Raw genomic sequence first — 24786 nt, 5'->3', positions numbered from 1 at the left:
CTTCCCACCATTCCAACTTCTCTGCAAACTAGGCTTACCACGATAGTGGGTGATACCGCTCTGGCACTGTGTTCCGGCATACACTGGTTGCAACACTTGCGTTTAGCCTCCATTGTCTATATAAGAACATGCTTTTATAGAAATAAAATACATTTTCAGGCAGGCTATCTAAGAGGCCCCCGTAGCCAATGCTTGATGGAGTAACATAACAATAAAGATGAAAGTAAGCACATCAGCATCATCATTGACTTATATCTTGAAAAACCCTAACGCTTAGCCTAAAGCAAAACCCTAACCTTAACGCACACACGTTTATCCATGAGCCAAAGAAAGCTGCCAGGAGACCGTCACAGTCAGCTGAGTTATCCCTGCCTATTAACGTAAAGCCCAACCCTTACCCTAAAGTTTACAAACCACTGTAACATTTTCCTCAACCATGCCATGCCTACTATAAAGACATCATTCTATCCTTTGCTTTCCTACAAAAAAAAGATTAGTTCAGCTTTCGGTATCCAGTATCTTTCAAATGAATACAAAGCCCTATTTATAATACAGCATGGTGTGTGTGTGTGTGTTCGTTTAATAGTGCTAAAAGCCACTTCAAGATGAAGAAAACATGACTATTGTATAGGCATAGTGTTGTTTTCTTTACTCCGGACATCCGTCTGTTCTTCATGCCGACACCTACCACCCAACAAAAGGTTTGTTTTTTTGACGACATGTAGGATGTTTGCACCTATATTCATCTGCTGTGTTATTAGGCTCCACGGGTAAAAACAATAGAAGCAGTCTGTGCTTGAATTAATCTTTACCCTCCGCGCTATAATTTAGGCACAGGATGACTAATGTGCGAGTCATAAACAAATGAAGTCGGGTTTTGGGGAGCATTCGTCTTGCGGCGAGGGCCATGTTATTTTAGGGAGGGCGGCTGTCTTTAAGTCCTGATTGTGTCGCTTAATCCCCGTGGTATCTGTTTCATAGCGAGCAGCATGACACTCACCTGAACAAATAATGACTCCAAGCAGCATGTAGCATGTGTCTGAATCAATAATTCAAACTCATACATCTTCCTTACTGGAGGAAGGATGGTGGGGGGGCAAAAAGAGAATGAGAGGGAGGGAGGGAAAAGGAGGGAACTAAAAGATGGGGAGGTGGAAAGAGCAAGAGAGATAGAAAGGAAAATGTGTTCTGGCTTCCATATCAATCTATATGTTCCATAAAGATGAATCTGAATGTGAGATGGGTGACATCCCAGTTGAGAGGACATTTTAAGCTCACTTACCAGGAAGGATGGAGCGGCTTTAAGATGGCGCCTTTATCACCTGGCTCTAAGCTCGAATGCAGATTTAAAATAGTTCTCATCTACTTCATTTGACCAACAGATGTACGTCTGCATCATTATTCCCTTCCTTTTTCCTCCCTCCCTGCGGTATTTATATGGAGCAGCTAGTCGCCCGTGCCACCGTGGGAGAGGTAAATAAGATGAGTGAAGAGATGCTATCTTTTATTGTAAGCATTATGCACAACACTCCTGCTTTATGAGCTAAACGGGCCATTGTTTATCACGGGGCGTAATCGCAAAGTCGGGCAGGCCTTGACGTGGGCACCCTGGGATGGAGGAGAAAATAAAAGCAGGAGGGAGAGGAGAGAAGATGGAGGAGTCGGGGCTGGCAGAGTTGACTATCAGTGGGGGTTTTGTAAGGATGAGAGGAGGGTTTGCGTCTGTTTTTATGGGATCAGATGGAGGGCTTTGATCTTGTCCCCGCATGTCAGATCCCGTCACGATCCACCGTCTCGCCCATACATATGCATACTGCCTCTAAACAGCCAGCTACCATGCAAAACACACCGAAGGTAGGAGGTGGAGGGAAGACAGATAGCGAGAGAGGTTGAGTGAATTTGTGTATGCATGCGTATAAAAGAGGGAGAAAAGGAAAGAGACAGAGGAGTGAGAGAGAAAAGAGAGGTCTGCCAATTTAGAATATCTCGAGACATTTTATGATGCTTTGGCAAATGGAATTCAAAACCAACAAAACAACCACATTTATTCAGAAATTCTGCTAAAGCAACCAACTTTGATTCAAAACAGCTTGAGGGAAAATGCGGAATTATAGCTTTTAAAATTTCTGTATATCTCAGGTAGCCGAGTGCAAAAAATGGCTATTAATGATTGACAGGTTGTGGATTTGGTGGTGAATCTGGCTGACAAAAGCAAATTTACATCACATATGCAATTATACTGAAGAAAAATGTACTTCTAAAGAAAAAGTAGATGCACATATTTTTTATAGTTGGGCAGAATAGTTCATTACTAGAGGGAAAGTTGCGGAAAACAAAACTACATGAAAAGGTACTTGATCAATGAAACCAGTGCTTTGAGCCTACACAGGTTCCCTAAAGCAATACAAAAAGTATGAGAAAGAAATCAGATGTAAATTTGACTAACTGACTGATGACATTCTAATAACTTAATAACGATGATGTGTGCCTAAGCATAAGATACACTCATTAACAAGTGTCTTTTTAGGGTGCTGAGATCAGTTTCGCCACATAGCATTATTAAGGAAGTGGTTGAAACAAGGAATCTGTGATGGTCTCTCTATTGTATGGAAAGACCAAACCACAATCCACAATCTCAGAGCAAAAAAAATATCAAAAGAGAAGAGAGCAAATAGGATAAAAATATGAAATAGTATAAAACCTTTAGTTTTGCATCGACTGGCTTTTTCATATAGCGGTCAAGCTCTGATGACACAGCGGGGAATAAACTGTAATTGTGAATTATTTCTACTTCCATTCATTAGATCTCTGCTTCTCTTTTTTCCTGCATCCCTCCATCTCATCCCTTCCTTTTCCCCTTCTGATCACGAAGCCAGGCGGCATGATTGACACCCCGTGCAGATTTATTCAAAGACCCAGGTGGGCCTCTTGCCTGTACGTTGAGAAAAGCTGCATGCTACAGTGTCTATACTGTCACTCATTACCATATCTATACAGTGGTGTGATCCTGTCATCAGTTCAGGCGTATAGGGCTACTGTCAGAACATCACAGGCCACACTGGCCTTAATTGTAATAGAAATCCCTCAGGAGCAGTTACTGTACCTCTAACAGTGGTTGGAGGAAGAAAAAAAAAAGGATTTTAGTCATTACCACACACTCACTATCGCCACCAAGTGGTGAGGTGGGGCTTGTTGAGGGGGATCTTGCAGGGGAACTGTGAGTTCTGGATAACAAATATAATAAATAAACATTGTGTTAAAAAGAGGCCAGTTTTGTATGACAAAAAAGATGAAAATGATTTTGCTGCATTAGACACGAAATATATGACTTTTTACGGAAGGCAGAACGGACACCCCTGTTCCTCTTACTGCAAGTGTTGGTGCATCATACTAATCTATTGGCATGTTTTATAATTGATTGTATTAATTATGTTTCTGGACAGCCTTTCCATTTCGTGTTGTGTTGGCCGGTTGGTGGGTGAGAGGAAATAATCCGCCGATGCTCTCGCACGGCAACACAAAGACAGAAAAGAGAGGAGAGAGGCCGACTCTCGCCTCGAGCCAAACTGACACAAACAGACAACTTCAAAGTGAAGACTGTTGTTTATTTGGCGAAGGGAAAGGAGGGGGGGAGGAAAAAAAGGGAGAAAAAATTATCTGATATGCAACTGTCAGGAGAGCATTTTCACATGCAAAATAGCGAGTGAGTGAGAGAGATTACCTAGAGGGAGGAACATGACAGCATTCACTAGGGTCAGGATGGATCATCATCTTCAGCCCCCCTCTCCCTCCCTCTTCTCTCTCTTTCTCCCTCCCTCCATCGCTCTATCTTTATCTCTCTCGTCTCTTTCCCTCCCTCCTTCCTTTTTTCCGTTTTCCCCTCCTCTCCCTTTCCCTTCTCATCCTGTTTTCAGACTCCATCACTCTGCACTTCGACAACCCGGCAGCTTAAATCCAGACTAAATTAGCTGAATGAAGATTAAATCATTTGGCCCTGAGCTCTCCGAGATATTGGGAGGAAGACTGAGTAAGCCTTAAATGGTGTCTGACTGGGTTTCGGACCTATACATGAGTCTGAGGAGAGACTCTTCCTTCAATGGGGGTCAATTGAAACCTGATTAGAGCGGGGGGTGTTGGGTAAAAAATGAGGAAAAGATTTGATTTCGGGGACAAGTGTTTCCTAAGTAAGGACGCTGGCTTCGTTATTTTTCGTTTGCCCGCACAATGTCCACCGACGACAGGCTTGTTCCCGGGCTAAGATATCGAACCGGGCAACATCATCGCTCACGGTGCTTAGGAGGAATGCTTAAGGAAAAAAGTACAGCGGTCACTTCTGCTTTATAAGTCAAAGACAACTACTTTTTTCTTCTCCATTCAAACCAATTTTCCAATGTTTGTATCAGTTGACTAGGACTTTCATTCAGCAGACCCTATTTTCTAACTCTAACCCTAACTCGCGAAAACGATAAAAGTGTTTGGATGGCATTCATAGATACAATCATATTTTGGCCATCAGTGGGAAGTAAAAACGATTGGGTTTCCTTTCTGTTTCATGACAGATTGTTGTATCATAAAATATACCAATCAAGAAAAACTTAAAACTCGTACGGATTCAGCAGCAGATTTTAAGCATAGATATCAATTGTGTAGTTGTTAAAGAGACATACTGGAAACTCAAAGCTCATTTCCTTGTTTTAACATGCTGCTTTAATCCACATCAACAGCGGGTACACCAATCAGACGGTGCTAGTTCAACATACAAGTGAACACAGACAACCATCTCTGGCTTGCTGCAGTGGATGCAACAATGGTAAAAAAGACTAAGTAGGAAGAAGAGCAGAATCTCTCAGGAACAAGTCTGAGAATTATCCCAACAGCAGGGCATTTTAAAGTGAAATATATCTGGAGTTATATCATACTGAGACCTGCAGGAGTGCGGCCAACATGTCACACAAAAACAACAACTAAAAACCTCCATGAAGAGGCCACATGCGTCTGCGGAGTGTTGTAGATGAAGCTCCTCCGAGAGGACCGCTGCTGCATATGACTGCAATATAAACAACGGGGCACAACAGAGATGCTGCTGCTGATTTATGTTTACCTTCAATCCCGGGAGAAAAGAGGGGGAGGAGAGAGAGAGAGAAAGAGAGAGAGAGAGAGAAAAAAGATAATGAAATAAATAATAAAAGACCAGGCCCATCAGATAAGCTCCTGTTTATCCCGCTGTAGGGCAAATACAAATTGTCAATTTAATGAACACGGTGGACGTGATGAAAGCGGGGTGAAGGAGCCTCCTGCCTGACAAACAATCAGGAAATGTTATCTTAATATTGTTGCGCTGTTATTCAGCCCATAACTTAGGAGGGGGGGTGGGAGAGGCCATAAGGAGGAGGGGGAGGAGGTGGCACGGAGGGGAGAGGGGAGCGAGGGGGGGAGGCAGGGAGGCACAAAGGCCAGGTCCCTCTGTGGTGGCCCTGTTATTGCCTGTTTTTATTATGAGCCATAGCTCAATAGCCCCAACCCAACTTTGAACGCACACACAGACCTGAGTTTGAGCGTGGGAAGTACACACACACACACACACACACACACACACACACACACACACACACACACACACACACACACACACACACACACACACACACACACACACACACACACACACACACACACACACACACACACACACACACACACACACACACACACACACACACACACACACACACACCACATTCCGCCACATTAAATTACAAGAAGTGTTTTTGAATTGAAAAACAACACGATTGTGAACAAAACGCCCTGAAATAATCTCTTTCTCCGAGTGTACCCGCATACTGGCATGATGACTTGTTTCCAGACTTTCCAGTTGATTTAAAAGCTTTAATAGGTTTCATGGACATCAGACCATTAATCAAAATGTTTCAAACCCCAAAAAACTGCAAATCAAACGCTCCAAAAAGCTTTGCGCTTGAATTAGCAGCCGCTGAAAAGTACCGGAAATCTGATTTGTGTGACACGGTTCGGTCAGAGGCCCCCAACCATCCTTCAAACGGCACTTTAAAAAGTGTCCAGATGCTTCACAGCTCAAAGTTTTTTTTTTTGTGCGTAGATTTAGAGCGTCGCAATCTGAGCAGCCACCAAAATTAACTATTATCTCCATATTTATATATTGCCGGCACTAAATTGCGTCGGGAAGAATTACTATCAATATGAATATCTGTGACAATAACTCAGCTGCAGTGCTGAGGACAGGATGCTCTTTATCAGGCTTCTGATAGGCCTTAAATACAGCACAAGGCAGCCATATCGGAGCTTTTTCTCTCTAATATCAGGCCGCATTAGCACCTCGTAAATCAAATTACACTCCTAGAATTTCATTAGACTCACCTGCCAGCGCTGCTGTGCGGCAGAAATATTTATTTTTTTGCTGCGATTGTGTGCTCTCAGGTACACAAAAGAGAAGGAAAGGGGGGCTGAGAGGGAAAAGAAATGGGTTATAAACCTAATTATCTCTTAAGAATACAGAGAAATGTGTCATAAATTGTGGCGGTCCTGAGGAGAGCTGGCGTTTTTTTGGAAGCCTGTGGGGGGCTGAGAGTTGGGGGACAAGTCTGCTCCGCTGTTTACCATCTTTAACCGGGGCTAGACTCTCGCAATCCAATTAGCGGCTTCCCCAAATTCGCTGGAAAGAGAACTCAAACAGGATGATGTACGATGCCGATCACTGGGCCCTCGACAACATGCTAATCTGATAAAAGCCCGAGCGCGACTGCTAATCGGGCAAATACTTGTTCAAACTGGATCCAAATGTTATGATGGGAGTCTGTCTTGGTTATCTAATTACCTCAAAAGAATTTCACATTTCTATTTGTTTATTTGTCGCTGCTGTTTGTTAGATTATATTACCCGAATCATAAGCATCCCTGGTAGGAGAGGAGGGCTGAAGTGGGGGTTGGAGAAGGTGGAACGTTCTCCGTAATTTCTTCCCCATCTGGAGTCTGGATGGTGGGGTGTCTGGGTATGGATTTTGATTAGACACAAAGGGAAATGACGGAGCCAGTGACCGCAACGACAGCCACTTAATAAAAGGTACAGTCTATACATCAGAGAGCATCTAGCTGTAAATCATTGGGCCCTGTAACGACGTGCATTCCCGTCCCATTACCGAGCCCCTAACAGGCCACTCATATTTACTCTCTGGGCTTCAGGATCAGTTTAAAATAATGAGCTTTGTCCCTTATCTAATTAACAGGGGGCTAGGTTAATTTGTTTTTTAGCTCTCCTATTTCTCCTGTTTTGTTTAAAAATACAAACATTTCGCTAATTTTATAGCAGTAAAAGTTATAATACTGATCGTGTGACTATTGTTCTATGTTTTGTGTAATTGCTGTACGTAGCAACTGGAGGCTGTTTATCCAGGATCTAGTGTGTGTGTTTGTGTGTATGTGTGTGTGTGTGTGTGTGTGTGTGTGTGTGTGTGTGTGTGTGTGTGTGTGTGTGTGTGTGTGTGTGTGTGTGTGTGTGTGTGTGTGTGGTGTGCTCCACTGGGCAGAAGTAAAAGACCAGGTCTATTCTCTCTCTTATTACTGGAATTGTAATTCAATGATCACCTTAGATCACACGCGTGCCATAAATCAGATAGGCTTGACAGAGGATGAAAAATTGTATTAATAATGTGAAACTTATTATACAGTCCCAAATGCTCCCTTGATAAATGACATTGTTTGGGCCTGACAATGATTGCATTTAAAACATTATTTCAGTTTTTCTGCCGGGGTGTGTGTGTGTTTGTGTGTGTGCACTGCTGGACACAGTGGCGGGGGGCTCGCAGGGTGGGGAAGACAGAGGTGGGGTTCCCGAGCTTCATAAAATATTCAGATTGTTTCTCACCCTTCTCTCTGGAGTCAGTGGGCAGGCGAATGGCTGTGGCAGAAAGGGTATAAAATCTGTGTGTGTGTATGTGTGTGTGTGTGTGGCCAGCACAAGTGAAATGGCTGGTGGCTCACCGCAGAGCAAACGCCCAAACTTCCAAAACCACAGGAATGAGCCGTGCACATCTTCCAGTCATAAAGCGGTGTACTTGCATTATTCTTATTATCACGATTGCGACACGTCAGATATTAGCGAATGTGAAGAAGTGCAGGAAGGAGCCGCACAAGGCTGATCATTTATGAATGTGCTTCTTCTTTGTGAAATAAGTGACTAAGAGAAGAGTTTATCTTTCTTCATAACTCATGGCTTTAGCATGCAGCCAGCAGACAGAAGAAGAAAGAAAGGCTGAGATTCGATACAAAAACTGGGTCTGTACTCAGCCTTTCTTCGGCATGATTGAACTACATTAGTGCGTTCACTAACAACAGACACACCTCTGACTCTGGGTGTTAAAAAAGCAGGAGAGGAAAAAGCCTCTGGCACAGGTCCTATTTTTTTCACAAGGACAAAAGCATTAAGTAATAGCACAGTACTTTCTGTCGTATTCCCAACACCTTTCTGGATTGAGTGCCCTTGCTTAGTGGTGGCAAAGGATGAGCTGGCAAACCCAAACTGCCTGCCAAAATTGTAAACAGCACATCAAAAGTGACAGCATAAAATGTTAGCCTTATGTTCTGACACAGTAATCCTCTGTGTTCAAGATACAATAACAAGACATGCCCCTTTGGGACTTGTAATGATCCAGCAAACAAATACTCTCATCCGATACTTGGTATGAAACCAGCCTTGGATTAGACATCAGAAAAAAAAGTTACAATCTGATTTAAAGAAAACATCTAGAACATTCCGAAGTAAGGACAGAACAAGAGATATTCCTCCAGGAAAAAAAGCATTAGGAAGATGTTAAGGGAGCAATATGAGTGTTTCGAGGGGAAGAATCAGTGTTGGAATTTAATAAAACTCATGTGAAATGTGTACAAGTAACACAAGCAATAAAAAAGGTTGGAGGCATAGCAGATGTGTGAAAAAGGCTTCAATACAGCAAAAAAAATTAAAGTTATAGGAGAAAAAATGTTGAGAAACTTTTGTGTGCTGGATGACCAACCATCAAGTGTGACAGTACACAGGATAGACTCTTCCTCATTGTATAAAGTGGCGACCCTTTGCATATCTTTGCATATCTACAGCAACTGGAAGCATTTGTGACACATTTTGCATGATGTTTTCCATAGCTTTCTACAGCATTTGAATGGATGGCCTTTTGAAGAGGGGAAATCAAAGGTGATGCACTTGTTCGTGCAAATGTTTTGTCACAGGCCAATAATAGATGGCATGAATAAGTCGTACTTCTACGATTCAATGGAGAGCTGGTGCAGCTCTGGGTTCATGGAAAGTCTAATTAAGTTCCTGGACAGTTGTGACCCAGACTGGCCTTTCCCTGTAGACCTGTTTTTCCCTCAATGGCCCTGTCTATGTCCTCTACTGTACTGTGTGTGTAACCCCCCCCCCCCCCCCCCTTGTTCCTTACTGATCTTATTACTCAACCCACCCCTCTCTCCCTTCTCTTCTCCTCCTCCTCATCCCCTGCAAATGACCATGATGGGAGGACATTCATCTCACTCCTCCGGCCAACAACATGAAATAAATCAACTATTTCCCCCCCAAATATAACAATATTTGTATTTGGGGTGGGGCAGACGTAATTGATGACTGCGGCTGTGCTAATTAAAAACGGCGGAGGTTTCATTAATCTTGGTCATTGAGTAAAGGGGGATAGTTGCTGCTACAGTGTTGGGCTGGACGTGAAGGGGGGGGTAGCCTCCATCGTCCTCATCGCTCAGGTGATTTGGGCCATTGTCGAGCATATTAGCACGATAAGGTTAATGTGGAAAGGCCATTAATAATCACAACAAAAGTGTATGCTATATAAACTCAGTCTGTCTGTCTGGGCCTTCCACCACGACGCAACACCACGACATAGTGAACGTTCACACGTGTTTCCTGCCATGTCCTGGCTGGAGAAGTTAATTGCTTTTCTGACTTTGCTGTTGTTTTTTTCCCCTATCCCAAGACACACACACACACACACACACACACACACACACACACACACACACACACACACACACACACACACACACACACACACACACACACACACACACACACACACACACACACACACACACACACACACACACACACACACACACACACACACACACACACACACACACACACACACACACACACACACACACACACACACACAGCTTTGGAGAGAATTAATTACCCGTCCCAACTTTTGCTGCTTTGCCTGTGTTTGTGTAGTCAAAACTATTCAGCCACAGAGGAGTGGAGTGTCACGGACTCTTCAGAAAAAGATCTAATATGAGCAACAGGGTTCATTTGTGTATCACCTATGCGAGAATTTACACAATTGAAATGAAATCTTGTTTTTTTGTGTGTGATCTGCACAATTTCACTTCCTTTGAGACCTATGACCATCAGATAAGGGAGCATTGTTTACATTGTGAGTACTTTGTGTTTATATATGGTAAATCTGTTGTTTTGAGTCTGACAGATCAAAAATTATGGAAATATTAGTGCAGCGAATAGCAATTCTTTAATCAATTAATCATTTGGTCTATAAAATGTAAGAAAAAGGTTAAAAAAAAATCCTAGATTCTTATAGCCAATGATGATGATGTATTTAAATGTTGTTTTGTCAGTTTAACATTATATATGAACAGGACAAAGTCTCAATATTCAAAAGGGCTCAAAACAGCATTATCTGCCATCTTTGCACAATAATAACTTAAGACGATGAATTCATAATGTTTCTGCTGATAGACCCATTGATAAGTCAACTTATCGTTGTAGTTCTACACAAGTTTTATATGTGTTGTCAATCAGCACAATGCATGAGTAAAAAGACAACATTCAAGGACTCTGCTCTGACCAAAGGAGAGGAACCACACAGAGAGCTGAACCAAATATTCAACATTATCCAGCAAATTAGTCACACCTGAACATATACTTAACAGAGAAGACGGGAACAGACCGTGGACTTGATAAAACAGAATTATATTGTTACTGTTGTGCCATTACGGCGAAGACAATTTACTAAGTAGCACCTATGAACGGCGCAGATGGATATCATCATCGCTCCGTAATGGCTTCTACATGTTAATTCACAACTTTAGCTTCTTCACCACGACTCCGCCACAGAATTATGGCTAGCCTGCATCTGGTATAGGCGGTGTAGGGCAGTGTATGAAGCGTGGAGAGGAAATAGAGAGAGAGAGGAAAAGATGGGTTGGTGGGGTGGAAGCATATGGTGCCACACTGCCGTAAACAAGCTTTATGAAAAGACCAGGGACGTTTATTTAATCATGGAATACTTGAGGAATCGCAATGAGACACACACTTTGTCCCATTATTGTTAGCCCATAAATGTAACTGCTTTACCAGAACGACACAGAACCTGATACAGAAACAACGCAGGAAGCAGGTGAATTTATGTGTGTGTGTTTGTGAATTACACTGCGTCGTAGCTAGGGTACAGTGTGTGTTTGTGTGTGTGTGTGTGTGCGGTGTTAAAGATGAAGAGCCAGGACTGCTACACTCTGTGTATTTGCAAACACAGAGCAACACACTGAGAAAAGTATCTGGGGGAGAACCAACAGATACAGATTTGCCCTCTGTTTGGACTGAATTACTCAAGACCACCAATTTCATTCTTCTAGGAGTCTCTTTGAATGTATACACTTTTTATATTTACATCTGTCGTAGCCCTTATTCTCTAGAAAGTAGACCCTCCCAACCTATCAGATAAAACATTAATTATTGTTACAACCACCGGGGTCACACTACAAAACATCAGAGATCTGAAGGCCCTCTGAGGGAAGTGCATTCCTCATTTGCATTGAACTAAAACAGCAATGGACATCGGAATAAGACCTAGCACTTTGGATCATTTCAACATTATGTACACAACTGTGGTTGCACATACACACGGTGACGCGTAGACATATGGACGAATATCACTATGTTTGCCACATGCTGGACACAAATCACTTACTTAAAATGGTTCTAATAGAGTACAAAGTGCTGCTCTTGCAAACACAAAAACAATTGCACTGAATGTGCCGTTGTGTGTCTGCGAGCATACTTCCACATACACACACACTCAGAGCACACACACAGCTCTGGGTCAGGGGGACAGCAGTAGCTCAGAGCCAGCTGTGACCTGCCGGTCCAGGTGCTCAGGAAAACCGCTGTTAACGGCCACGATTGATGATCTAATCAAACTGTCACCACTGCGATCCGCTGCAGGGGGAGGGGTAGTATGGGTTGGGGATGTGGGTGAGGGGTGCGGGAGGGGGGTGGTTTAGTAAGAGTGGGGCAAGAGCAGGTGGGGGGGAATATCCAGGAGGCCTTGTGCATGCTTACCGTTAGCCCAAATTGAGAGTGACAGTCTCAATAGTGAAAAGGCCTCTTTTTTCTCCCTCTAAGTAATGGAGGAAACAACTCCAGTGCTCTTCCGGAGGATGTCACATAATCAAGGGAGCCCCCCCACCCAACACCGCCATCCACCCACCCACCCATCCCCATTCTACAATGTCTTAGATCAGGAGAACTGTGGCTAGAGACTTGGGACATAGGGAGAAGATATGGTACAGTCGGACCCATACCGAGCGGAATATGATGGGATCTGTGATGTTTGGTGTTGAACATTCTCAAACACACATCCATAAAATGTGCTCTACACGTCAGATAGAACTGACAATAGGACCTCCAAAGGACCACATCATTTGTAGTCCAGCTGCTATAAGGGAACATTATAATTGTTGATTTAGGGAGCTTTGAAAGTTAACAAGTCCTGTGGGGAGCAATGAGTATTGTGTTGCATTTTTTATTTACGAGATAAGAAATGTATGGTGTGAAAATGTATATTAATTGGTTATTTCCAATATTTTATCGAAAGATGGTTCATAAACAAATTGCAGAAATAATGAAATAATTGAAGAAAACAACAGCTCAATCTCTCTTGAGTTTCACAGCATATTAGCAATGCAGTGAAGCCACATGGAAAAATATGATAATATTTCTCTAGCGGAATAAAACAAATTAAGCGGAGCTATATTTAGCTGAAAAGAGAAAAGTTCAGGAAGTTGTCCAACTTAATAGTGGCCTTGTTGATCGCTGCCTGTTCCGTGCGTGTTAATCACCTTCCCCAGGATGTATCCACCACTGCCGCTCGCCCGTCCAGCTCGCATTAATTTAATCGCTGCTCAGCTAATTCATTGATTAATTGGCTCATTAGTGATGCCTGGCAACATCCATTTATGCCGTGACAGTCTGATGTTTCAATAGAAAGAGAAAAACAGGCTGGCAAAAGCCCAGTTTTTTCCACAGTCCACACATAATGTCCGACCACTGTCAACAGTTAGCCGCACAATTGTGTCACTGTGTAACTGCCTGCTTTTTGTGCCACGGGATGTGAAATGAATATGAAGGTGAACTGCTCTCCCTTCTTGTCGGCTTGAGTAATGTCACTTGGGTTTTCAGCGGCGGGTGACATCATTGGAAGGGAAAAGAAAAAGTTGAAAAGCTGGAGGGACTGTGTGAGCAGCACTACCAAGATGAGGTAGGCGCAGTTATGAGAAGACACAATACTGCTGCAGATTTATTCCACAAGTCAAGGTCATGTTGCTCTGACATGAAGAGTGGCTTCTAACTATGGGACGAGCTGTCGACTAAATTCTAACGTTATTATTAGTAATAGGACCCCGCTGCACCCTGCGATGAAGAGCTGGATGTTGGAGTGACCATTGACAATACATGCATAGAGCTGTTCAAGTGACATCATATGAACGTTAAGCAGTTAATATGACCTCTGACCTCTTTACTCCAAGCCACATCCCAAATGTATAATTGGCATTTGATCACTGTTTCTGCAGCAACGCGTTGATCATATTGTGGTTTAACTTTTAATAAGTAAGACCACAGAGGTAGAGATTTTATTATTCAAGTGTATCAGCTTTTGAGAGAACCAACAAGCTCCTCTCACACCCCCCATACCCACAAACACACACTCCTACAATTCTGCACCATATGCCCATGACAAGTGCATAAAAATTGTTCCCAAGCGATAGCAACGGGCCAACCCATAAAAACTTAATGCACCTAATTTTCCAGTAATCAAACTTTTATAGACTGCAATGGCTTTTAAACTAACAAATTTTAATTATCGCTTAATTTTAACAGCAATATTAACGCGATCCCTCATTCTGGGAGGGTTCATTCGCCATGAAATATTGAGTAGGGTAAACAGCGAGGCGCTGTCCGCTGGCTCCTGTTCAAACAGGGAGCCAGCAAACACAAAAGGTGAGCTAGGGGTCGCTGAGGCCTTGCCAGTACCACGCCGGGACTGCGTGAGCTGCACAGACCTCTGGGAAAAGGAGTGCAAGTACATGGAATGAACTGATGTTGCACTTTGTGTACGATTACTACGAGGCAGGGATCACTGGTGTATGTTGGTGAGCGTTGTAGAGCTCCTCCTGTCAGACACAGGATTGACTTAAAATTATGTTTGTAGATAAAAACACAAAGCATTGATTTTCTTTCATTTTTTCAATGAATAAAGGATATTTTTCACTGTGAGTCCAACTATTGTCAGCTACTTTCAAGATAATATTTCCATCTGACTTTTCTGTGCAGCAAATCACATCCCCCCCACTTACTTACAGTATCAGAACAGGATGTTACTGACTGTTGCCCTTGGGTGGCTGAAAACTAGGCCTTACCACCCAACACCAAGCCAGAGAGACAAAGTGCTGACACGGGCAGATAAGGGGAAGAAGAAAGAGAAAGATTAAAGAGCAGATTCATTATCAATAATTAAGGGAAAGGATTTATTCTAATGAATTAGGGGTTGTCTTTATCTACTCTTTATCTCCCCATCACAGTGCAAAGTCTTGCTCTTTTCCTCCCTCACACACATACACATGCCCCACACACTAGCATGTGCTTTTTTGTGTGACTTGACCCCTGCCTGCTCCATGTGCTCCATATTGCCTCCATGCTGGCTCCAGGCAGGGCTCTTCCGCCCCTGCTCCACCCGCCAAGCCTGGATGGTCCCAGACCTCGGTGCCGGGGCAATATGGCCACGCTGAACAGCATGCTGGGACGCGGCTGCGAGCCCAGAGCCTGGCACTGCAGAGCCAGCTGCCCGCTCAGCCGAGCTCGGCCCCTGGCACAGCGACGTGACCTACTGCAGCAACGTACGCATCAAATCTGCCATATGGATATGTGCTGCATTGTGGTAACTTGAATTACTGCTTTTTGCGGCATTTCACTTGCACCGCTGTATTGCTTGCTCTATTTTACCTCTGTATTTCTTTCATGTCTTAGTACTGCATAGTAAATGCACTGTTGGTGGGGCTACATATTTTTCTTTGCCATCAATTATACTGTAGCTGTCAATAAAACCTTTTAAAAATGGGCCCTAGTCTAGATTTTGGGTTTTCCACTGTGGTTTGTTAAATAGGTTGCATGTAAATGGTCTCCAAATTCATGAGGGAGACTCCTTTGTTTACTTCTATAACATAATGACACCATAACACTACTATCACTATGAAACAATTATCGCTCCAATAAATTGTAGGAGATAAGCTAAGGGGCGGGATATCTCTAAGTGATTGACCAATCAAAAAAGAGCTGACCAGCTAACCAATCAGAGCAGACTGGGCTCTGGTTTCAGAAAAAGGCACCATTAGAAAAATAAAGAGCTTTTTGAAAAATTAAAGCATGTAAACATGTCACAGCAGAGTCATGAGAAACTGACAAAACTGACTTATGTAAAGACACAAATAAAGATTCCAATTATTTTAGTAAATTATATGCATTTACTTTTGGAAGTTCTCATCCAAAGTGAGTGAAAACCAGTGTATTTTCTCCCTGAACTGACGGATGCTCTAAGTATCCCGATCTTCATTTTGTGAGTCATCACACCTGCGTTGCATGCGTCGTGCTAGCTATTTCTGGATAAGAACTCATGCCTTTTCACCTGGTTTTCTGTTTTCTTCTGAGGGATTTAAGCACCCGCTCACTCGACATACAGTAGAAAAAACAGGCAAAACTGTGAGCAGATTTTAGCAATTAGAAATCTCCAAAACATTCTCTCCAGCTGCTTGTATCAAGCCTTTTTTCCTCCCCTCTACTTAAACAAATATATCTTTCTTCTGGGTTGTCAGCACTCCTGTTTCAAGAGTGATGAGTGTATTAGTTGGAGGAGTTTATTATTACAAGCGTAAAAAATGGCAGGCGTTTTAACAATTACCTAAGAAAACAGGTATGTGAGACGGGTCAGTTGTCTTTTGGCGCCCTGTTTTTAGAGAACTAATTACAAGCAATTGAGACAAGGTCGCCACTGTCAATCAAGTTCTCAAACCCCTCCCTTGTTTTTGAAGTGTTGGTTTAGGTGCCTTGCAGACCCACCATCAGCGACACACACACACACACACAAGGTTAAAATGGTAAACTACAACAAACTCATCTTTTTGAATTATTATTTGTAAGTATTATTCTTGTTTGTTTGTTTAGGTTTAGGGTTAGATCGTCAATAAATATGTTTTTGTTTTGGAAATACTTTTGTATCCAATGTGATAAATGACAACATTTAATTGAGGTAGAATATATCCTTTTTTAAATTTACAATGAAATTGACATGTACAGTGTAGTCAGCCACCAATTGTGCAAGTTCTCCCATTTAAAAAGATGAGAGATGCCTGTCATTTTATCATAGGTATACCTCAACTATGAGAGACAGTATGGGGGAAACAATCCAGGAAATCACATTGTAGGATTTTTAATGAATTAATTGGTAAATTCCTCGGTAAAATAAGTATTTGGTCACCTACAAACAAGCAAGATTTCTGGCTCTCACAGACCTGTAACTTCTTCTTTAAGAGGCTCCTCTGTCCTCCACTCATTACCTGTATTAATGGCACCTTTTTGAACTCGTTATCAGTATAAAAGACACCTGTCCAAAACCTCAAACAGTCATACTCCAAACTCCACTATGGCCAAGACCAAAGAGCTGTCAAAGGAGACCAGAGACAAAATTGTAGACCTGCACCAGGCTGGGAAAACTGAATCTGTAATAGGTAAGCAGCTTGGTGTGAAGAAATCAACTGTGGGAGCAATTATTAGAAAATGGAAGACATACAAGACCACTGCTAATCTCCCTCGATCTGGGGCTCCACGCAAGATCTCACCCCGTGGGGTCAAAATGATCACAAGAACGGTGAGCAAAAATCCCAGAACCACACGGAGGGACCTAGTGAATGACCTGCAGAGAGCTGGGACCAAAGTAACAGAGGCTACCATCAGTAACACACTACGCCGCCAGGGACTTAAATCCTGCAGTTCCAGACGTGTCCCCCTGCTTAAGCCAGCACATGTCCAGGCCCGTCTGAAGTTTGCTAGAGGGCATTTGGATGATCCAGAAGAGGATTGGGAGAATGTCATATGGTCAGATGAAACCAAAATAGAACTTTTTGGTAAAAACTCAACTCGTCGTGTTTGGAGGAGAAAGAATGCAGAGTTGCATCCAAAGAACACCATACCTACTGTGAAGCATGGGGGTGGAAACATCATGCTTTGGGGCTGTTTTTCTGCAAAGGGACCAGGACGACTGATCCGTGTAAACGAAAGAATGAATGGGGCCATGTATCGTGAGATTTTGAGTGAAAACCTCCTTCCATCAGCAAGGGCACTGAAGATGAAGCGTGGCTGGGTCTTTCAGCATGACAATGATCCCAAACACACCGCCAGGGCAACGAAGGAGTGGCTTCGTAAGAAGCATTTCAAGGTCCTGGAGTGGCCTAGCCAGTCTCCAGATCTCAACCCCATAGAAAATATTTGGAGGGAGTTGAAAGTCTGTGTTGCCCGGCTACAGCCCCAAAACATCACTGCTTTAGAGGAGATCTGCATGGATTTTCTGGATTTTTTTTTCTCATTTTGTCTCTCATAGTTGAGGTATACCTATGATAAAAATTACAGGCCTCTCTCATCTTTTTAAATGGGAGAACTTGCACAATTGGTGGCTGACTAAATACTTTTTTGCCCCACTGTATGTGCTCATTTACAAACATCATTTTAGAAAAGTCTGTTATTAGTCATACAACAAAGTGTGTTAGTTACCTAAAACAAGTGATACAGTATTTACTGTATGCTAAAGAGGAGGTGTTGTTTTTTGTAATTCAAACAGCAGATTCAAATCTGATTTTCTTTTTTTGGTTTTGACACAATATATCTCTTATGTTCTCCAGCAAATGAGACGGAAAAGGCTTCTTGATGTGCGACACTAAATCAAAATCAATAAAATTCAACTAGTGGGTATACTTTTTACAGATTCTGAAGACCTTGCACCCATTCTGGGTCAGATAGCATCCCAATTAACTAAATAATGGAGATTATATTTCCAGATGAAAACGTGGGCGATAAAAAAAGTGACAAATTCTGAATATAATCCCGAGCTTTAATGCAAAATGTTGCATTACAAATCTTTGGAGATCACTGCGAGCCTTTACCAAACAAGGTTTGTGTGCACTTGTGAGGACATGCGGCCCTCAGAAGTACAGGACCACGAGAAAACACACACAGGCAAACAAAAGGACAAAAAGCCCTCGTCTCCACTCAGAGCCCGCAGTGAGGAGCGGTGGTGTGACTGAGACGAAGACCCAGTTGTGTCACTTTATAACAGTTCAGCTCTCTCCCTCCCTCTATCTCTCACCCTGAACCTGTCAGATAGTTGGAGTCTGTCATCTCCACCATCCTCCCCTCCCGAGTCCTCCTCTCCCTTTTCTTCCCCCATGGGGTTACGACGATATGGAGGAGCTAATCTTAGCCTTGTTGACCACTGTTGCCTGCCAAGCTCATTAGTGGGCACTGATAGTAATGTGACACTGGGATTGGGTTATATAAAGGTATGGACAAAGACATAACATCCCAAATTGTGTGTTTTTGTAGGTTTTCTTTGATACTAAAAACATGCATGGTGAGTTAGGAGTAGTATCCATATGACAAATAAATGTGCAGGTTGAAAATGGAAAAAATAAGTGCTTTGTTTGGCTATGATTGCAGTAGGGTGTATAAGGTGGACAGCTGAATGTATTTATACCATTTCAAAATGAAATAGGTTAATCTTGTCCCATACTACACTCTTCTACTAAGAAAGAGACCCTATTATGCTTTTGGGGTTTTTCCTTTCCCTGTACTGTGTATAGGGTTTAGTGCATGTAATTGGTCTGCAAAGGCCAAAAAAAGGCCTTTTGTACATTAAAGCAGGTTAACATGTCACAGTGGAGGCACACAATACTAATATTAACCTGAAAATGATCATAATTAGGCCCCTTTAAGAGATCAGGCCAGTCGTTTTTTCATAAAACAAAAAAACAGAAGCCAATAAGAAATAAACATAATCCTGGGAGTTGGGCTAATGCTACCCACAAGCTCAATGCTAAAGTCCAATAGGGACATTTCCCGATCAATAAAGTTAAGACTGACTAACCAACGCGAAACAGTGAAACTCTAAATCGTCAGCACTTTCAGCCTTTTAAAGACTGCGGGACTTCCTCGCAGATACCTACCCAAAATAACTTTGAGGCCCCGGACGGATTTGTCTAAGAGGAGCCTGGCGTTTCCTACGGCTAGTCAGGTCTCTTCCTCCTCCCCCTCCTCCTCCTCCCTTCCTTTGACTAACAGATCTCCCCAGTGTTCTAAAAATACCAGGTGAACGGGGCCGCAGAGATGGTGATGAAACTGCCTCTCTGACACTGTCCCACTGCAATCCATCTCTCCACCGCCTGCCAGCCAGCATATGTTTGCAATTGGCTCCCCCCAGCAACCCCCATTGCCTCTCAACCGCCCCCCCCCCACTGGTCCCTAGTTGCCGGTTCAGATACTCCCCCTACAAACACACACATTCCCCATCTTTGTCTCTTTCCCTCCCTCAGCTACTGTCCTAGTCTCTAGGTTTCAAAACCGGTGCAGTTATCAATCATTGAGCCGGCACTGTCATGTTGGACCAAACATATAGACACACACCTCTCTTTCCCCTCTTCCTTCCTTTCTTCCATCCCTCCCTCGCTGCCTACCTCTTTGTCATCCCAACTCACTCTCTCCCTACCCACCTTCTCCTTTCGTTTTCCTTCTCCGTCCTCTGCCTCCTCTCACACACTTGCCCAAATTTGTTCCACTTAATAAGCCCTCCCCAATGACCTTGTGCTAATTAAGCTGCACTGTGTTGGAAATATGATGGTTAATTAATGATGAGATAAATTCTGTCTGCAGGACTGTCAGGAAAATGATGACGCTGTGTTTTACAGGTTTAAATAGAACAAACCTTGTGGCCGTCCTCCCTCTGAAGTGCGCGCGCAGTGGAAGTGTGTGTGAATGTGTGTGCAAGTGCACGGTGGGCATGTGTTTGAGTGTGCAAGAGTAAGTGCAGCAAAAAAGAATAAAGGAAACAGAGGGATGAAAGCAAGATCTTTAAGGGGCAAGTGGCAGCGTTCAGTTTGTGTGTTTTTGCTTAAAACCCTCACTGTATGGAAGATTGGAATATATAATCTATATATGTTTGTGTGTGTGTGTGTGTTCGTGTGTGTATGTGTGTGTGTTTGATGTTATGATGCTGGGCAGATTGACAATAATACACATATTGAACAACACTATTAAAGAGCACAGACATTACTCATTACGATGAATGCCTCTATACCAAGCCACTTTCTATCAAAAATAACAACAATCACAAAGGTTTTTCGGGAATGTTCCTCTCTCATAAATTGCTTGAACTTAGATTGGTCGTCCTGCTGTCTTTGGCCAAAACAGAAGTTCTCAGATGAGCTGCATTTCCTAAGGATCCACTTGTGTGGCTGCACATCGAATCCATTGTTTTCATTGGAAACGCAATATGGACTAGTGCAATATTAAAGTCGCAGGAAGCAAAATATTTGTTAATGGCTGAATTTGTGTAAAATATATTTTTTAATTAAATATTGTGGGACTGCAGAGATATCCCAGCCAACATATCGTATTTTATTGGATGACTTAAGTGTTGTACTGTCTACTGTCGCCACCATTACTGTTGTGGCAGAATTAGTGAAAGCAGGAATGTTTAAGGTTGCTCATTATCAGCAATTGCATCTATCTGGCAGATTATTAACCAAAGTTAATGTGGAAGTCATTAAGTCTTAAAATACTACTATTATTGCCGCCAGGGGAAGGGAGAGAGGGGTATGTTAAAAATGTTTGTATTATTCAATCTTGTCATGTGAGATTATAATTTCAATAAAACAGTTGTTCACCAAAAAAAAACAAACAACTATTATGTGTGAAATGTATGTGATAGTGTTACTTTCATCCACATATCTTTGGATAAAATAGAAAGTTATTAATCATGGATGGCATGCTAATTGCTTTACTTTCCGCTTTGCTTTCTTATAGAATAATGATTATACATCAACTATTAAGCCATCTATGATTTTTGCTAGGTAATCACATAAAACATGTCACGTGATGAAAGATTATGAAACATGTGCTAAACTTAAAGTTGAATTAGGGTCAGGAGCAGAGCAGCTCAGCTGACATGCTTACAGGGCATCAGGAACATAGCTGTATGCTAATAATGCTAACAATGATTAAAAGAAGATATTTAAAGTTTAATTGATTTACAGGAGAAGTGTCTTATAGTTTTTACTTCCAGTTTCAAGAATTGAAGGTTATTATTTGAGCAGCCCATTCAACATGTAGCACTGGGGAAAAAAAACCCTGTGTGGGTGTACTGATGACATTCCACTGCATTAACAGCAGCTTCAACCTCCCTGTGTCTATAGAGCCCACTTATATCTGAGGGTATTGCAGTTGGTCTGGCATTATATGTTCAGTTGTTAAAAGAGTGAGTTACATAATGTTGTTTTGTTTTTTCCTTTACAAGTGGACATTGGCAAAGTGATTAACAGTAGCATTTTGGACTTGGAGGTCAAAGGTTCAAGTGCGGGGTCAGTCATGAGTGGCAAACAGCAGAAAACTCTTTGCCCTGAGCATGTTACAGTGGTGAAAACACATGTAACTGAGTTCAAAGTGTCAGCTACCCTTGGATCAATAAAGGTTGCAGCAACAAAAAACAGTGGATCAAACAGAGAATTGAAGCAGTTGAGGATATGAGGTGTGTGTTTCCATCTAATCCAGATGAACAGCTGACAGGAATTGACTTGATAATGTCAGAGAGATGGAGAGGCATCTGGTCGTGATGCTTACTTCCATATCTGACGACACATGTCATATCTAATACCACATGTTGTCAAAAGTATCAATTTGGTTGCGGAGTAATGAAAAAGCGGGTCTGTTTCTATTTTAGCATCTCGCTTGACAGATTGAGAGGTGTTTAACGTCTCATTTTGGCATGTCAGGGGAGAAGGGGTGGGGGCTTCACAACTTCATCTCCTCATCTTTCTTTTTTCACACACATACACACATACATTGACAGCAGGGCTCTGGCTCTGATAGACAGGGCCAAGCGGGAGACATTACACATACACAGGAAACACACACATACACAGAGAAAAAAATGGTAAAAGAAACATCATTCATCCTTAATTCAAGAGGGAGGGCAGCAAAGTAAGATGAGGGAGAGAGGCAGATAAAGTTTGACGGAGAAAAGCAAGAGACCGAGACAGGCAGAATGAGTGAAAGCCGTTTAACTCATTAGAGGCACGGAGGATTCTCAAGTTATATTTAACTTGAAATCACTGTAACTAGAGGGGACTTTTTCACTTTAAAAGCCTGCAGACCTCCATAGGGGTTGTAAGAGTCATCCTCCGAAATCTAGAACTAATTGCCTGCTGTATCTCTCACAACAAGCTAAAAATACTTGACAGTCGGGATCCTGGATAACTAAACGTCTTTAAGAACTAGCTTGCAGTTTTGCAACATTGGTTTTCTTTAAGCAGATTACAATATGTATTTGTGTTGTAAGTGTTTCATTTACCTTTCTTTACGCTGTCCGACTCCATGTTTTCCAAGCAGGTGGGTGCTGAGGTGTTTTTTCATCACAAAGGCCCATCTACAAAAACACAAAGAGAACTTGGTTTAACGTGTATAGTACATTTCAAAAGTAGACGAGTATTGGTATATTCCAATTGAGCTGATCTTCTGTTGTTTATTAAGAAAAAATGTCAAAGGCCGCAATAAAAGTACTTTGAAGACAGCCTCTGCAATCATTCACTGAAATAAATAACATTGTGAAGTTTTAAAGAGTGAAGCTGGATGTGAACACATTTTATTGTTTGTAATGGAAGAACAATGTTTTGGATTTGGTTATTCCTTAAATGTTCCTTCCAAAAAACTGTGTTTCACTTTTGAAATGTCTCCTCTCCCACCGATAAGACACTTTCGCAGAATCGCATGTGAGTAAGAACCCATCCCTCTCTAACATTCCAAGACTTTTCCCAGGAAATCCCATTTGACATTGAGTTTTTATCATAATTGGTCATGAACTGCTTTGTTGGGTGGAGAAAGTATTGTTCTGTTAATAGATGACAGACCAGCAAAATAGAAAAGAATGTATTTAACTGTTCGCACCGCAAGAGAAGTTCGAAGCTTGAGAACTTTGGTTTTGCCAGCACCTTTTTAGGTCGGACGGTAGAGAGAGAATCGAGGCAAAGAGTTCCACATGTTGTACATCAATGTGTCAAACAAATATGTTCACACGTGCAATGGTTCAATTGCACATGTATCTGCAGTAAATAGGGGTTGCACGCACACACAGTCAAAAACACCAGGGTACCGTAGCTTGACAGTGACCACAATGTCCTGACTTTGTCGAGGGCCCTGAGTTTACCATGTCTCCTAAACAGCATATGAAAACATAATGAACGGATGACAGGACTAACTACTCTGACATCCAAGCTGCCTCACCAGAGTATTCATCCCCTGGCCTTTTCATTTAGCACCCATCACTTCCCATTATTGTGCGACTGAGAGACAATGACCACATCTGAGAGCTGAGGATGGAGCTACATGAAAGGGGCCCAGGGAGTTGAACCGACCGTCACGTGGTTGGCACTGTCACTGCACACACTCGGGTAAATCCCTCCCCCTCTGTCGCTCCTCCCATTTCGTCCTTCCAGGAGATATTCACTTTTGTTTCTTCTACGTAAATCATTATTTTATTTGCTCGCCGGCATGGCCCTTTCTGAAACTCTTCCTCCTTACTTTAAAAGTCAGTCTTTCATAAAGCATAATTATTTCACTATTTATGTCGCTATGTCAGCTTTTGCCCCATTCCAACGTCTGGACACACACACACGGCTGTTGTCCTCCATTTCGTCATGGCCCCGGAGTCCCGTCCGTCATCCAGGCCCCTGAGGCCGACGCTAACTAACACCACCGTATAAATATTCAAACATGTTCCAGAGTTTCGCCTCGCTATCATCACTCTACATTTTCCTCAATCCTCTCCAACTCAATCTATCCGCCCATTCAGAACCTTCCCTTGGAGTTAAACTGGGAGCGAGTGTATGATTAAATCTTGTAAACTCCGATCAGGGAGAATGGCAAGATCAAAATGCTGAGCATCTCTGGCTCACTGGAAGCTGACTGACGGCATCATCTATAAATAAACAAACAGCATAATTAAGATATTACTAAGGGGGTTGTTGGTACAAATTAATCAATATATTTGAGAGAAAAAGGCCGGCCTTGGAACACTCCACGCGCGCTTGTTTAAGTCGTCTTGTTTAGACGTGGAGAGAAAAAAGAGCTTGCAAACATTTCTGT

General features: G+C 42.5%; 1 protein-coding gene across 1 annotated transcript in view; it reads right to left on the bottom strand.

Annotated features, from left to right (window-relative positions):
• Nucleotides 1-24786, bottom strand: part of znf407 (zinc finger protein 407) — a 143390-nt gene that overhangs the window by 60141 nt on the left and 58463 nt on the right. The window contains exon 5 of the mRNA XM_063878174.1: nt 22997-23071. Coding sequence (XP_063734244.1) covers nt 22997-23071 — 75 coding nt within the window. The remainder of the gene's footprint in view (nt 1-22996; nt 23072-24786) is intronic.

The sequence above is a fragment of the Eleginops maclovinus genome, chromosome 3 (assembly GCF_036324505.1).
Source record: "Eleginops maclovinus isolate JMC-PN-2008 ecotype Puerto Natales chromosome 3, JC_Emac_rtc_rv5, whole genome shotgun sequence".
NCBI classification, from domain to species: Eukaryota; Metazoa; Chordata; class Actinopteri; order Perciformes; family Eleginopidae; genus Eleginops; species Eleginops maclovinus.
The sequence above is the reverse complement of the archived record's forward strand: the minus strand, read 5'-3'. Positions and strand labels throughout refer to the sequence as shown.